The sequence below is a fragment of the Grus americana genome, chromosome 3, assembly GCF_028858705.1.
Source record: "Grus americana isolate bGruAme1 chromosome 3, bGruAme1.mat, whole genome shotgun sequence".
Classification (NCBI taxonomy): Eukaryota; Metazoa; Chordata; class Aves; order Gruiformes; family Gruidae; genus Grus; species Grus americana.
Window position 1 is genome coordinate 51,678,175 of NC_072854.1, and position 17,617 is coordinate 51,695,791.

A 17,617-nucleotide genomic window follows, 5' to 3' on the forward strand; every position below is an offset into this window, starting at 1 on the left:
TATCCTGAGTAAGGCCTGCTGTATCTCTGTAAGAGGAGGGGCGATCTTTTTGTTGTGTTAAATGAAAATATGACTACTTGATTCAATTTATCTGGGCCTTGATCTGGTACATATTTGGCAATCTATTTGGGACTTCCATCTAGAATTGAGACTCTTCTGAGTTTTCTTCTGTGTTTCCCAGTGGAATGAGACAGGCACTTCACTCAGCTCTGCCAAAGCTGAGTTGATTAGGAGCATGTCCACAAGTAGATCTCTAATGTAAAAGTGTTACGGATGCCCTCAATTATGTGGCAGCTGAATAAAGGTTTGCAAACCTATGTTTTGATTTTACTTTCCTAAATCCTGTGGTTTTAAGGGGTCTACTCCTGAGAGACTTGATAAAAGTAGCACAAATTCTGTTGTGGTGTAGGGAAGTCAACCTTTCTTAGAAGATGACAGTAGCATTGTAACGTGTAGGTAGATGAATCCCTATTTTATTAACCTGTTAACTCCAAGTTAGCTGCTTATTGTGTTGTTCTTCAGGATAGGTAAGGAATACAATCTTTGCGTTCATAAATTTTAGAAGGAGCTACTGTTATAAGCTGCTTTCTTTTCACACAAATGAGTCATACAATCTTGCCTGGTAATCTTATTGCTAATTCTACTGGTGAGTTGAAAAATTTACTTGAGGTAACAGCCTTATTTTGTAAAAAGGAAACCCATCCTCTTGTAAAAGCTTTTTGTTCCCAGCTAATTACTTTCACTGATGCAAATAAACACTTATTTTCATTCTGATCTTAATCCGGCTTCCAGTGTTTTTCTTTGCCTTTGTCATCTTCCTGTCTGAGTAGTTACAGAACATAAGCACTCTCCTGGTAAGTTTTTCATTATGGCAGATTCCAGAGACCTTGAATCAGTCTCATAGCTGCCTTTCAAAACATCTTTCAAGCTGAGGGGTACTCACCTCACTTGACTTCAAGACTTTTAGTTTGACTACTCCTTACAGTCCAAAGAGTAAGAAGGTTCTCCAGAGAGCAATTTGGAGCATCAGGGTCAGGCTTCTGAACTGCCTCTCAAAGAAAAAAGAAAAAAAAAAGTATCAGTTAGGAAGACTAGCTGGCTAAGGCAGACACCTTAAGATCAGTAGTGAGAAGACATCCTTGTGACATGTAAATGCTGTAGCTAACACAATACTCTAACAATGGTCTTGCTTCTTGTATTACAATGGTGTTAGCACTTCCCTTTTTCCACTTACTACTTCACTTAATCCCACTTGTTCTGTCAACTGAAAACTTACCTTCAGCTTTGAACTGCATTGTCAGAAGCTGAATATATGCTTCTAGAAAACTTATGTAATATTTCCAGCAATGTCTAATGTAGGCAAAAATAAGGAAGGAAATTAGGTATTTAAGTGAACTAACTGTAACTACTAACAGTTCTTAATTTAAAAATACTACTTCTGTTAGCTTATCTTTGCACTTATTTCTGGACAAATAGCGTATGCTGTTATATTCCTCTTCTCAGTATTCTTTCTATTTTTAAGCTAGTCTAATGAAGTTAGACCTTATGTGTTTGGAAGTCAAGATTAAGGCATTATCACTACACAGAATAGTACAATAGATGTATTTTTTAAGTTGAGGAAGACTAAACTGGATGTGTAGCAGCAGATGTGTATTAAAATTTTACTTAAGTATGCTAAATAAAATTAATCCATGTGACAAGCTTTTAATTTAATATTATAAAGAGAATAAACGTGCTATATTAGTTTTTAGTTGCTTCACTTCTATTAGCTGCTTTGAGAATCTATCTTAAATTGTGTTTACAACAATTAGCCAAAGTAGTGTTTTAATAAGTCCAGTGCATACAATATTAATCATCAGTGGTTCATGAAATATTTTCTTGTTACTTTGGGTATTTGTACAGGATATCTTAATCCATTGTTTTGATATTCCCTAATTTCTTAATCATAGCATATAATATGCTCAGTTTGTTTTAATTACATAAGTTATAACCTGATAATACTTTATCACATTAGTAAATGCCACAATGATTTGAAAAGAATTACTTACATTACGCTTCTAAAACTTAAGTGGTGATGTCAGGAAATTGCTTCCTTCAGTCATAAGGTTACTTTTAATCGAATGCGTAGCAGAGTTTTACCAATCCAAAGGTTAAAGTTTTCAAGTTATAACACTTAATAAGAATGTATTTGTGACTATACTAAGACATCCATCAGATCACTTCATGAATCATAGGAAGTAAGACTGGAGGTTACCCAGTACTTTACCCAATTTACACAGGTTTTTGACTACAGCCTTATTTTGGTAAAAGACCTTTTAAAATATTTCTCTTTTTTTCATAAGTCATGCTTACAAATTTCTGCTTATTGCCAGATCTTTCTTTTGGATTCTGTACGCATGGTCCATGTCTCTAATGAGCAATGTGCAAAATAGGACGTCATGGTTCAGCTGAGGCCTTACTGGTACTGAGCAGTATGTGAACGTCACATTGTGTCATGAATTGATATATTCAATTACTTTTGCAGTATGATGACATAATTAGCACATGCTGAAGTTTAATATGCTAAGCCTTCAGTTCCCTTTCTAAAGAGCTATTGCCAGATCACTCTTCCATCTTGTATTCATGCATCTGACTTACCTCATGTAGTGTTTTTAATATTTACCTGACAATGTTTTTATGGAAATTATCCATATTTATTTTACACTATTGATTGAGATGCCAGCTTGCCAAGGTAACTTTGAATTCCGGTAATTTTCTTTACAGTGCCTGCAATACTCATAATTTGATGTAATTTGCAAATTTAATAAGTATACTCTCTATTTCACTGTCCATATCATGAATGAAAATGTTAAATAGTGTAGATTTGTGCAGGTTTTTATGGATCTGCTTTTGGCATATTCAATTTTGCAATGAATCACTAACTAACTACTCTTTAAAAGCAGCTTTTCCTAACATTTCAACAGCCATCTTTACGGTTGTTCCATTTCAGTCATGTACTCCAAACTGGCTCATAAGAATTATGTTTGAGAGAATTTCAAAACACTGGCCAAAATCAAGATTTGTTACAATTGTCCTTCCCTATGTCAAGGTTTGCTACCTACCACATAATAGAGAGAAATTAAGGTTGGTTGTTTTTTCACAAATCTATGTTGATCCTTAGCTTATGATGTTACCTGTTAAATGTTTATGAATAGTTCTGGGTTTGTTTCCTTTTCTGCTGTTATTCTGGAAATTCAAGTTAATGTGATCGACCTGTAACTCTCTAGGACTTGCCGATAATAGTAATTTTGGACATAGTGGCTAGCTGAGTTTTGAGAGTAAGATAGGCCCAGGAAACACCGCTTTAGGGCCCAAGGAGTGGGTAGAACTAAGACTAAGTTGTGGATTGTAGTTACAAATGAGAATCAGATTTAAAAAAATGCTTAAAAAGGGTAAGTTATTTGACAATTTAACTCTCAGCCCTCATGTGTGCAACACTTCCGTTCTTACATATTCCTGGCTTTATTCCTCATCCTTGTTCTCAGTCACTGTGAGCTTCCCCAGATACACGAGTGTCTTATCTGTCCTACTGCTGCTGCCCAAGCCACACCAATCCACCAGTATCCCTGTGCCCGTGTGTCTTGTGGCTCCAATGGGATCCAGCCTCTGCTGGCACTTCCAGGAGCTACTGGTGGAGGATAGGACCTGAAAATATCCTGAGGTGGAGTGGAAGAGGGGAAGAGAAGTTGCGGACTACGGTGTAGGGGATGTCCCCCATGCTTCAGGCTTTTCTCAGTCCCCAGTGTCCTTTCTTGCACTGTTCCCTGAATATCTTTCAGGCCTACCAATTGGCAGTCACTCTCTCAAGACATGAGAACTGGTTTGCTTTAAAAATGATTAGCATTTGTGACTCTTAAGTAGAAAAACTGTTTATTGGTTAGCAACCATTGTCTTGGTGTCTAAGTTTTATGCTGTCAGTTGCCTATTTTGATCTCTGGGATCATACTCCTCCTTCATGGGCTCTTAAAGGTAACACAGATCTGAGATTTTATTTTTGAATTAGGGCAAACTTCTTCAGAACTAGCTTTTTTTTTATTAGAGGGGGAACAAACAAACAATTTTAACTATGTAATTGTCAGCCTGAGTTTTTCTTAATCTAATCTGAATTATTGACCTTTTCTATGTAAATAGGCTTAGCAATTAACCTGTTAACTGTTATGTTCAGTTTTACTTAAATTCAGATTATACTTGTTCTGAATATTCATGATGTATGGATTATTGTGTTTAATCTACTTAGTGGAATAGAAAATTTCCTGATTGCCATGTAATAATCACCTTGTTTCTTTAATTCTCTCCTTGTTCATTATGTAGATTAAATTGACCAGAGATAGAAAGAGGAAGTATCACTGTTGTGGCAAGTATGTAAACAGGAATTATCTTGAAGATGTATATATATGCATATTTTTGTCATGTGAAGAAACTTAATTTCTAAAAATTGCTACTGTATCCATCTCAGGATGATGGCACTCCCTTAAAAATGGATCTGCATTAGGTATTAGTAATGCTATTTCATGTCTTTTAATGTGAAGAACACCATTTCAGTAGGTGTTCAGGAATCAGGAGCTGCTGGTTTCCTTGCTATTTTTTGGCTCATCAGTTAAAAGTTTATTTGGAGTCCATACCAGAAATGTATTTGCATTAAATAATCTTCCTTGTGCCTAGTATCATACAGTTCTCTGGCAAGCGAGTTTCTTTCTCTGATTTCTGTCTTTCTCCATATGCCCCCTCCCATTTTTGTGGTGAGTCCTTATGTTAGAGAATAGAGAATGACTTGTCCAGAGTTACTTTGTTCTGATTTTCAGCACATCCTGAAACTTGCAATCTTCCAGGACAGTTCACTGCAAAATTCTTGATATATCTTTATCAAGGCAACAGTTAATATTTTTCTCTAGGCCTTGAAGGAGTTGGCTTGTTCAGGCATGTGGTTGACTCCTTCATTGAAGGAAGGCTGCTGTGTGATGGCACTAACAGTACAGAAAGGTCTGTACATTGTCAGTAAAGCTGCTCTCTTCTCAGATGTGTGAAATAAACCTGAGCTTTTAGCTCTCTGAGATTTTGAAGATCTAATTGTAGTCTTGAAGACAAGCACCAGTATAACTTTGCTACCTATGCCCACTTCATTTGTGTCCTGTCAGTTGCCAGTACCCTTACTTGGACATGACTTAGTTTATTTTTGTCTGTTGCCTTTCTTGAACTTATAGCTTGGAAAAAAGAGTGATGGAATGTCAAGGCCATCATGTCTTCTAATAATACTGAATGGGTTTTTGAAGGCCTTGGGTAGTAATAATCAAATCAACAGATTATGGCGGTATTGCCATGCCTAGTTTGATGGCTAATTCTCATACAAGTCTAGAATTATTTTAGGTGTCTGGATTTCAAATGGTTGCATGGCTAAGAGGGCCAATTAGTACTGAAAAAAACAAGATTATTAAACCAGTTCTCGATATTACAAATGCTTATACCTCAGGGCAGATTCCATACCATGAGCGCTATGATAGCTTCAGACTCTGATCATAGTTTTTGCCTGCAAGGTTATGTTTTAGACTCATCTGACACCTTATGCAAAATTTCATCTTTGTTACTTACAGGCATGGCTCACCGCTTTGCATTCCAAGGAAGCACAGTTTTGCCTGGATTTCTATAGAACTCATACATTTCTGGAAAGCATGAAGAATAAAGAGTTTGTGTAGGCTATCCTTTTTCTTTTCCTGTCTGAGAAAAAAAAATCAAAACCAAAAGAACCCCCCTCAGCTTTTTCAGGAAACTGTTAATTTGGAGCAGTTAAGAATAGTATCTCCAATTTACGAATGGTACCAGCAGTACTCTGTAAATGTTTCCTTTTATCCTTACAGTGGTTCTGAATGAAAGTGTCAGACGTCAGGACTTGAAAATGCTGGGTTCATGTGCTCAAACTTTTTTAGGTTATATATTGCTGTTGGCCATCTCTCTCTTTTGGTGAGAGAGATTGCATCGCACTTAGCCTACTAAAGGTTTACTTGATTGAGAATTCCCAAAATGGAATATACACGGGGAAAACAGTTGGCAGAGAAAGAATTATTTCTTACTAGTTCATTACCACTTCTTTCAGATTCAGGTTCTTTGTGTTGGGAAAAAGAAACTGGAGCCATACTGATTGCTCTAACTTTGATTCAGTGCATGAATATAGCTGCAATGCGTGAGCATTGAATGGAAGGTCTTGGCAAAGTCTGGGTCTTGGTTGGATGGAGAGAGGTTAGCCAAGACAGTATATTGGAAAGCATTCCAGCCACTACCAAGTGGCTAATCCTTCCTCTAGTCTCATCCTAACAGTAATGAGAATTTGGACAACAAGGTCCGTGTTTGTATGCTTTAGCCTCATAATAGAGAACAAGGGTATAAGGTAAAATTCTAGTGCCAGGGATGCATTCAGTTATATTGTCCACTGTCTTATGTCTTGATTTGGAAAATTGGATTGTACAAAGATAACTGATTTTACAATAATAAAGAAGCTGTGCTAGTCTGGAAAATCTCAGGCAAAATTACAAGCCTTTTCTACACTGGGAAAAATCAGACCTGCAATTCAGTATGCACTCAGCTCTAATTAGTGAAGAGCGAGCTACCTTACTGAGAACAGGCAAAACCCGTAGGCAAATGCTTTGGCCTTCAATGTGTCTGCTGTGGGTCTGGGTTCCCATTTGGCTGCTGTAGATAATGCCTGAAGAGTCATATAATTACAGTCTGTATAGTTCTGCAATGACAAGAGCATTCATACATGAGATGCTGCTGAGAAGGTTCACAAGTAATTGGCTGTCATGAGATTTTTGAGTAGTTCTACTGGTTAAAAATCTGTGGAATTCTGAATCTCATTTAAGCTACTTAATCATAAATAAATGTAACATATAGTTACAAGAAATGTCTCTAAGTCCGTAATGAGTTAGCACTCACAGTACTGAATTAATCCTGAATCACTGTATTTTCAGATAGTCAGTCAGTACTGCTGTTACTTACAGCTCACTTAGTGACTGTATCACTGAAGATAGAATATGCTGTTAAGGATCAGAGGGTCAGCTCTGAGATCAGACCAGGTTGCTCAGGGCTTTGTGCACTTAGAGGTTTTCCAGACCTAAGGAAGGAGACTGAACAAGCTCTCCGGGTAGCCTGTGCCACTGCCTACTGCCCTCCTGGGGAAAAAGTTTCTCTTTACATCTTGTTGGAAGCTTTCTTTAAGGTTATGGTGTGCTTAAGAGGAGTGAAAGCTAAAAAAATAAAAACTTGATGTAGATACTTGAAGATCGAGATGAGTAGCAGTTATTTTCCTACTTAAGGAGTTGACTGAATCCAGTATTTTCCCCTGTTGATGTAAGAGGACAGCATTTCACCTTCAGTGCTGCTTTGAGAAATCTGTTACTCAGTTGCAGATGCAGGATTAATAGTTATCTAGACTTTAGAGCTTTATCTTACCTCTTGAAAAGCTTCTGGGGAGTGGATGAATCAGGTCTAATTAAACAAGCTAGAGGTTGCAGAAATGTGGAAGTGGAACAGATGACAGGAATGGCAGAAAATACCTTGGCTTCTCTCACCAGTAGGGCTAGCAGGTGTTGACAGGCACATAAAGGTAGGGGTGGGAAAATTGTCAGCTTTTCCTCTTCTCACCTTTGACTGGAAGGGAATAAATGGAACAACTTATCTTTTTTGTTTAAATATCAGTCCAGAACAAAAATGTCATCAGATTCATGTTCCTACATGTGTCTTAAAGCAAAGAAACAAGTAACCTCAAATAAAGAGCAAGCATCTGTCTTCAATTGAAGTTTGAAGTTTTTCTTCAAAAACAAAACAAAACCATGAACTCTTATTTTATTTCCTTTCTGACAAAACCAATTATATTGGACAAATTAATATTAAATCTAACAGACTCTGTGACATGTAAACAAAACCCAACTGATCTTATATTTAAGAAAATGACAGCAAATCCTGTTTATGTTGCGGCAGCGGTGGGGGGGGGGGGAAGCTCTGCTTTTGTATTAATGCTCTGGCCAGGAAAGAATCTACACTATTTTGCTCTAGAAGTATTTACTAAAACTGAACTTTTCCATTTTATAGACAGGAAAATAAGGGTTCTCTAGTTTGAAGTGATATGACATAACCAGAGTTAATAACAAAAAATGGTGTGCAGCTTTTGCTATTCAGGTCTGTCAGTCTGTGGTCACCTTGTCTCTCAAATGTTTTTGCTATGTCTTTTCTTACAATCAGTTTCTTCTGTTTGCTTCCTCATGCTTCTGAGTCTTTACATTCTTCTTTGGAACTAGTTATGAGCACAGAGACTGCAGGACTATGCAAATGTTTCTACATCTTCTAATGCTCACTTTAGTATATTTGGTATTGCCAAGTGTGTCTCAAAGTGATTGTGCAAAAATTCTTTCTTGGGGGTAATTTCTGGTCTTCATGGTTTATTTTTAAAAAACAAAACCAATCAAAACCACAAACAAAACCACTGTGGAACCAGGAAGAATATAAAAAATCCAAATCCATCAAGTCAGTCTTACGATTTTTTTAACATGGCTTGAAAGGTTAGAGTTACTGACACTGATAGTTCATCACATTGTAGTTGATGGTCTACTGTGAGGACTGTCGGTGAGTTGCTTTAGTTCTTTAGGTTGAAGTGGCTGATAAATCTTTCTTCCATTCTGCCCTATTCATGGCTGCTGTATCTGCACCCTCTCCTGGAAGTGCTTGCTGTTGTGTTTGACACTGCAGGTGGTTCCTGCTCCTCTTCCTCCTTGCCCTTGGATGTCGTGGTGATCCTGGATGTCAGGATGAGGCAGTCTGGAGGGGCCCCTCCTATCTGCACTGTCTGGCCTCCAGCTCTCTGCCCCTCTGCTTCTTGTTCCTGCCCTGAGCTGTCTTAGGAGTCTGGTAGCATGTATCTCTGTCTTAATGCACAGACCAGTGCTGTGGTGATACTCGTTAATCATTTAGTACCTTCAGACCTGAGAGTGTGCCCTGGCCAGGGAAACAACCAGTTCTAGACATCCTTTGTGGATTCTGCATTATGTTAAGTCTGTGACTAGTAAATTGAATGTGGTTGGGGAGAACGTTTGGGTTCTCTTCAATCTTCTTGGTACTAGATGCAGCCTTGTTGTTTTCTTGAATTAAGTTCCTTAATTGTGAACAAAGCAACAACACATTTTCAGATTACTTTTACAGATTTTTGTACTGGCTTATCAGTATTAAGTGCAATACAATAAAAACAGAGTAAATTAGTTAACCATTTGTAGCCATATTTGTAAGTCTGAGATTCTCAGATTACTTCTATTTAGCTCAAGTTCTCTGAGGTTTATCTTCCTTTTAATTCTAAAGCCAGTTTATTTTCTCAACCCTCTCTTTAAACAGATGAAGCATGTAAAAGACAGATTTGGTGACAGCGTGCCAGAAGAAGTGCTTCTGCTGTGCCTGGGCATTACATCAGGAGTTGGCAGATTGATCTTTGGCAGAGTTGCGGATTACGTTCCTGGTGCAAAAAAAGTTTATTTACAGGTATGTCTTCACATCATTCTGAAGGAACATACAAACAATATTCTGAAGACTCTGGTTGCAGATACTATTAAGTAAGCAGAATTAACTGATTGGAGATTCAAACTTGAGAAATCTCAAAACTCTAGGAAACTCAACATAGTTTTTTTATATTAGGAGCCTTTTTGGTGCAAAGTTCATGAATCTGATTTTTTTCTCCTTTAATGCTAAAGAAACATGTCTACTACCTGTTGGCTATTTTTCAACTGTGAATGAAAGAAATTACTAATCATTAGCATGTGAGTGAGAAAACCTTTGAGAATTCTCTAGATTCTGCTTTCCCTGTTTTATCTCATGACTTCATAATGCTTGCAGAAAGATTAATATTTTTTCCTATGCTCCTCCATTAAGGATTTTGGATATCTTGATCTTTGATAGGCGGTGATTTGGTGTCAAGTATGTTCCGTGCATAGTGCACACTGGTAAAGCCATGGGGATATAAGAGGTGCTTAGTTGAGGAGATTTTGCTGAATAAAGTGGGTTACTTGCAGAAGGACACAGCTTCCAGAAATGCTGAAGCTTGAGGGTGAAAAAGGTTATACACTTTTTTACCTCCATCCTTATAAATGCTTTTTTTTTTGAGAAAGTAGCAGTGTTAGTGTAGATTTTCGGAAAAGCTTTAGTTGTTATCAACCACTGGGTGTTCCTGTTTTGTTGTTTTGAAATGAGTAACAAGGGAGACATCTAATGGCTATTATCTGTACTACATTACTGAAACTAAAAATGCTTAAGAAAGAACCACCTTTCTGAAGACTGAGTATTTGTTGCCATAGTTACATAAATTTAGAGTCCCTGATGATAGAGACTGGAACTGTATCTCATTCATTTGCATTAATACTTATTGTTACACTTTCAGGAAATGTCGATATTAAGATAAAAAGTGAAAAGGCAGCATTGAGATGTTACATGTGATTTAGAAAGTACAAATACCAAACTTGCAGTAAAACTACAAGCTCTTTTATTCTTTTCCTTGAATAGCTAGAACTGAAAACCATGGACTTTTGTTTAGGGCATGAACTAAGATGCTTCTGAGTACTGTTGGTTTCACCTAGTTTTAAGCAGGAAAAACACGTTAACTTTTTTTGCCAAGCCATGCCCCAGCATCTTCAGCTCTCCTGTTTCAAACCAGCATTTTTGAGGGAAAGTGAATATTCACCTCAAGTATTATTCTGGATTGTCCAACAGTTCATACTATCATCCCATCTCATGCAAAAATTATGTAAGAATTAATTTTGACTAATGCAAATGAAACATCTTTCCTTTTAGAGCTTTACTATCTCATAATTGAACAACCTAGAAGAGTTCTACCCAGAAAGTTCAACCTTCATCTTTCTGTTTCTGCATTCTTTCTTATGGATCTGTTTTGCTGGCTTTTGCTTTATAAATTCTATCTTTAGTAACAGAATGATGCATTTGGTCTCTTCTGGATACGATGTTCAGTGATTTTTGGTTTTAGTGCTGCTTTTACTGTAATATGATAATACAAAGAATACAATATCTTGTTTAGTTTGTCACAGATAAGTTTGTATTTAAGTAGTAGTGTGGTTATCTCAAATAATATTTGTATTTTCTGTATTGGAGTATTTCTCCACCTCTATCCTTAAATTCCTGTGAGAAGCCCAGTTCTTCAGTGTTTCCGTTCTATACCATACCTAAGATGCTTCACAACAGTTTTTCTTTAATAGGCTAAATAAAGTACATTACCTAAAAGAAATTTTATGCTGTCCTGAAAATTAAGTTTCACCTGGCTGTCTGCTTAAAGACTTTTCCTAATCCTAATTCACTCATCCATCAAAAAATTGTGATGTCTAGTAGTTAAGTGACCTTGTTTTTCTTCAATGGTCTGGAGGTGACCAATGCATAATGCATATGTCTTGTTTGGAAATTGTGTTTGTGCAGTTAGGTTGGGACTTTGGTTTCCTATGCTGACATATGGATGGTGTACAAGCAAAACTCTTCATTTTTCCTTTTAATTCTGCTTCATTTTGCTGAAAGACAGTTTTATTCCTTTAAATTAAAACAAAGAAATAATAATCTAAGATTTTAATATAAAATCTTTGTAAGTATGCATGGCTACAGGAATACAGCAAGATACCTTTATGTGGAAAAATTGAAATGACTTTCAAATATCACCTCTGAATATAAGCACCCTGAAGTAATCACTCATAGTACTGGTATTTTTACTTAAATTACAACAGAAGAATCTAATTTTAGTGTTCTGGCTATATTAAACTTTTGATATTTTTGTGGCTTTCATTTGTGAAAAGAGCTGAGTAACTTCTCAAAAAATGTTGGTGTATGAGAAATGACCTTACATCATCACTGCAGGATAGTTGATTATAAAGGCATTTTGAAAACTTGTGAAATGGGTCGTGGAATTTCTTTGATTGCATGTCATGAGTTATATGTCTTTGTTTTATCTTGGTCTGTAACTTCTGATGGGGGTAATCCATGGAGACTGCTTATATTTATTTTAAAGTAAATACAGGCAGACAATCCAGTACAAATGAAAGAAAGCTCATCTGTTCTCTTTCTTTGCTGATTTGATGGAATGTTTTTTGGTTTTTTTCTTGGTCATGTTTAGGTGGCCTCATTCTTCTTTATTGGCCTGATGTCTATGATGATTCCACTGTGCCACGTCTTTGGAGGTCTCATTGCCGTCTGTCTCTTCATGGGCCTGTTTGATGGGTGCTTCATTTGCATTATGGCTCCCATTGCCTTTGAGCTTGTTGGGGCTCAGGATGTCTCCCAGGCCATAGGATTTCTACTAGGACTTATGTCAATACCGATGACAGTTGGTCCACCCATTGCAGGTAAGTATACATACACTCTGTAGCTGTAAATACGTTTCTGTGGTTGCATGACTTTATTGCCGTGTTTTTTGTTCCTATGTCATATGCAGTGTGCTTCCATTGGAAGTTTTGTCTGTAAGTACTTCAGAATATATGGTGAATTTAACTGCTGCTTGTGCGTTATTAATTTAGTGTACTCTTTAAAGTTTGCTTCAATCTTTCTCATTATGTTACGCAGATGTAAAGCATTCCTTAAAAGAAAGGTAGATTTCCAGCTGGATCGAGGACCTGCCATTCCCATGCTGTTGATGTGACAGCCTATATGTTGATTGTGTTACAGAATGACTCTGAATTAGAATCTGAAAATTAAGTGGACTCCAGAATTTGCTCATGCAAAAACAATTGAGAGGATAAAAGCTCTGGTCACTTTAATTGCTGCTTATAAGTAGTAACACTGGCTTTTTTCATTCTTTGATGGGAGACTGTTTGACAAAGTACAGGTTTTAAAGATGAAAACTGGAAGCTCTTTAGGAGGTGGAAATAGCTTAAGCTATAATCCTTACCACTTATGATTTTCAATCATAATTTACCCTAAGGTCTTGTAAGTGCTACTGAAAGATACTTAGTAAGACTTAAATGAACTATGCAGGATTATAAAGAACAAAATTTTAAAGTTAGAACAGCATAGACTAGGTGATTCCTGATCTGGATACGCTATCACAGCTATTAGTACTTAAATGGAATGCAATTAGTGGGAGGAATTTTGAGAGAGCAATATAGAGTTAATTGTTGGAAAAGACTGTTTTTAATAAGAGGCTACCAGGAATGCAATATATGCAGTATATCTTAAGATTGAGGCACCTCGATCAAAGGCAACTCTTGCAAAAAGAGGGAGAATTTCTCAGAGTTATTGCAAGATTCAAATGCTGGAGAAGCTGAAATAAGCAACTTTCAAATAGGAAATATGGTACATGTTTTTTATGATGGGTGGTAATTAAGTAGTTGAGTGGTGACGTACTGAGTTCTTGGTTTAAAAACTCCAAATAACAAACTCCGGAATACCTTTCTACCTAAATATACACTTGTATTTGGCCATCAGGTAGTCAGATTAGTGGTTATAATCATCTGTGCCAGCTCTCAAGTTTCTGAATCCAAAGAAAAGACATGGCTTTTTGTAGATTCTGAGGCCCCATTATTTATCAGTGTTAACCTTCTGTCTCTTCAGGTTTGCTGCGCGATCACCTCGGCACCTATGATGTAGCGTTCTACTTGGCTGGAGTCCCTCCCCTTATTGGCGGAGCTATATTATGTTTCATCCCCTGGGTCCATGAACGGCAGAAGTTGAAAGAAAGAGCAAAACCTGTTGATGGAGAAACTACTGAGAAAATGCTGGAAAATGAAAGCACTTTGGTGTCAGACACTACAGAAAAGCCAGTCAAAGAAACGGAATCTGGTGTTTGATGCTTTCTTTTCCTGTACCAGCTTGACCTTCTACTGAAGCTAGATTTCTACTTTTGGGCTGAAGATACTACATGATACTAAAGAAGCTTTGAACTATTGCTCAAATAGCAAAACTGCTACAGAATCTTTTATACCATTGACCTTTTTTTGATGAGTCATTGAGTTTGATTTCAAGCCACATTTTCAAGGTATTTGAAGTTTTGTAGCATTAGTGTGTATGTGTGTAGTGATTCTCTGTGTGAAGAGAATATTTTTCTAATTCATCAAACCTGTTTCTGGAAGTGCGAAAGCTGTTTTTGCTTCACTGACCCAGGATTCTTCAATAACTTTTATGGTCCGGTGAATGCAGGCACATCCATGGGTGTTTATACTGGAAAATGTAGTAGCTTTTATGAATGATGTGTTTTTCAAAGTGTCTCATGCTGTTTTTACAGTCTTTTACAATTCTGTATCATGAACACAAACGTGATTCCCTTAACTCTTGCTGAAATCATTAGAAAACTAAATTATTAAACTTCTGTTATTTTCTCTAAATACCCCAGCCTGCTCAGTTTGCTTAAACATTCACCTGGTTTTGCATTGATTCACCTTTTCACAGTAGCCCAGACGAAGAACATCAAGGATGAAACTTTTGATGGGCACAAGTTTTTGAATATGTGCAAACTGAGCTCCAAGTACAAACACATTCAGAAGTAAAGCTGCTGGATGATAGATTTTTTTATTTGGTGAAGGCAATACTATTAATGTGTAGTGCATTTTAATTTTTTTAGCTAAAGCTCAGAATAGCTGATAGTTTTTTGAAATTGTTCTGACAGTAATACTTTGGAGTAGTATTGTGAATTAGACTCAAATTTCAAATTACTCTGTACTTTTTTATTCTTAAAAACAAGACAGCTTTAAAGAATACATTCTAAGTGCAATAATAAGTTGTTTTTAATGTGGAAAATATGCGTAAGCTATGAAAATGACATTCAACAATTAAAGATTTTTGCACTAAGTGAACATGCAGGTTTATTGTAGGTCTTTATAGCTGTGTTCAATTGTGTGTATATTTTATTCAAATATAAAGAAATGTCTTTGCATGTCCAATTTCTTGTTTAACATACTAAATATGGCCCTATTACTTCTGTATCCTTAGGTATTATGCACTGTTTGTCAAGCAGGTATTTCTGAAAAATATTTGAAAGCATAATATTCTGAGATGAAAACACTGCTTTTCAGTTTATCATAAAACACTTCCAAGTACATTGTTTATTTGTAGATATGGATCAGCAATGTGGTGGAATACATGATCATTCTTTATTTCAGGTCCATGTGATACTAATAATTTTTGTTTTCTTGTGTAGAAGTGTCATAGCAAGAGTAAACTAAATGTGATCTGAAGACAAAATGCACATTGAAGTGCATTTTCTTAATTAGTAACAATACCTGTTCTTCACATAAACCAGAGGTATACTGTTTTAAAATTATAACCTTTATTGTCTTTTTATTATTTTTCTTTCTCCAGAGTTGTAGTAAGTAGCTCATAAAGCCCATGCACATTTGTGATATAAAACATTGTTAGCAATACTACTGTTTAGAATGTTTACATCAATGAACTTGTAACATCCTTTAAATATAATCATGCAAAGCGTCCTAATTATTTGAGACTAAAGCTCATACCTTGTTTTATCTTGCAGAATTTCAATCCCTGCTTTACATGAGTGAGGTTTAAAAGAATTGAATCTTAAAATGTTAGAAGTGTATAGGAAGGGACTGGGAAGTGGGAAAAACCCCACACCCCAATCTATAAAACAGAGTCCCTTTAGGTTCTTGTGCTTCTACACCTCATAAGTGTTTCTAAAAATGTCATTAAAATATAAATAAAATATTAAAATATTCATAGTATTGTTAATTAAAATTACTACAAAAGGCTGCCTTTAAAAAAAACCAACTTGTTAACAGCTTATGTTGTTCTTATCTGGAATATTTCTGTAGAACATGTTATTCAGTATTATCTTCTATTTGGGCAATGCAAAAGGTGTTGAGTAAGTGTGGTAAAAGCCTCTTGTTTCCTACTGCTTTGCTATGAAAAATTAGTATTTATGACAGATCTTACATTTCATGTGTGTTAGCTTTGAGTTTTTAACCAAAACCAAGGCTCCTTTTTAGCATGATACAATTTGAAATCATTGTGACCAGACATCTTGCTGTAATGGTGGCATCTTCCTGACTTGCTGCTCTGTATCTCTATAAATTATCTGGGAGAGAATATAAAATAATTAAGTTTTAGAAATGATACGGAAATAATGTAACAATAGTATGGATTAATTATTGCCATGCCCTTAAATGTATTTGTACATGAAAATCCAAACTCTATTTGAGTAACTAAAAATGTGGATTATGCTCACAAATGTGAAGGACAACATTTAAAAAAACCCAAACAAACACCCCAGAGACTCCAGGAAGAGGGTACAACAAGTGAATAGTTGTTTAAGAGTGATGACTATGTTAAAAACAGCCGGTGAATGGGATGTCAGACAAGAGGAAAGCAGAGTCAGGGATCAGAAGCCATGCTGGTGTGATGATGTTGGAACAACAAACCTATTTCTGATGCCATTGATTGTTTTACAAGAATGCTAAAATTGAGAAGGCTTCAGAAAAAGACATTTCAGGAAAGGTAAAAAAAAAAAGTAAATGCATGAGAATTCTGTTAACATCTTTACTATTAGCTTGTATCTATGGGGGAAATGTCCAATAGAAAATGTTCTTTATTGGACATAAATTGTGTCCTAAAGCTAGATAAGATGCAGTTGAAAGTAAAGCTCAGATTGTTAGCAGTGAAGCCACTGAGAAACTTATTTAGAGATACACTGGATTCTATATGCTGTGAGGTCTTAAAAATGAGGTTGGCTGTTTCCCTTTAAAAAAAAAAAATTGCAAAAAGCCCAGCACAAATACCAGCTATTTAGTACTGCTGAACTCATATTTTGATGACCTAATTCATGCCAGATTTAATCTTGTTGGGGGTAGATTCTAAAATTAAAATACTAGCTTAGTTCAAGAAAACCCTTAAATCATTCAGATGTATCCCTCTTGAGAACAGTTCATAAAGTACTTTCCATAGACATTGCTCTTCCATCCTATAAACAGAGTAATAGTCTTCCTTTTTCCCATTAAATGCTCTCAGGGTAAGCTTCAGAAGAAATTGGGTAGAAAGATGTTCACTTAAAAGGGCAGTGTGAAATTTCCAGTCCTGTGCTATGCTGTAATTTAATACACCAGATCTTGAAACCAAGACTAATTTTTAGCAAGGGGTTGGATTTATGTATGGCTGACAGTTAAGGTCTTTTCAGTAGGTATGACATCCTTGCAAATCTTAATATATTCTGTTCAGCAAAGAGTCTGAAAAAATGAAAACCTGTGAGGTTCTTATTTACATCTAAGCTATGCAACAATATAAATGTATAATTGTATTTGATTTATTCTAGCTACATGTTAAAGACTTGTGTAAGTCTCAAACCAAGATTTCAAATTAACATGCTCTTAGTTAGAATTTCTTTCATCCAGATCTTCGTTCAGCATTAACATCTAATTTTTTAAGTTGACTTGCAGTGACCACTTATGGACCTTTCTAAATTGCTCACTCCAGTCAATGATGACTAGCCATTCAGTGGCCATCCTTCAGGGTATATTCAGTATCAGATGCTGTAGCTTGACTTTTTTTGCCTTCTGGCTCTTCACGCACAATGTCTGGGCATATACATTCCCCCCTTCCCTTTGGACACACTGGATTG

General features: G+C 36.2%; 1 protein-coding gene across 4 annotated transcripts in view; it reads left to right on the forward strand.

Annotated features, from left to right (window-relative positions):
* Nucleotides 1–17,617, forward strand: part of SLC16A10 (solute carrier family 16 member 10) — a 78,019-nt gene that overhangs the window by 58,822 nt on the left and 1,580 nt on the right. The window contains exons 4-7 of one of the 4 annotated variants that reach the window (XR_008576506.1): nt 9,409–9,552; nt 12,173–12,401; nt 13,606–14,029; nt 15,188–15,291. Coding sequence is in view for 1 of the 4 variants with exons in the window: in XM_054821473.1 (XP_054677448.1) it covers nt 9,409–9,552; nt 12,173–12,401; nt 13,606–13,841 (609 nt within the window). In the remaining 3 variants the exon portion in view is untranslated. Of the gene's footprint in view, nt 1–9,408; nt 9,553–12,172; nt 12,402–13,605; nt 15,710–17,617 lie in introns of those variants that run through there. The other 3 variants (XR_008576504.1, XR_008576505.1, XM_054821473.1) reach the window with 3 other exon arrangements.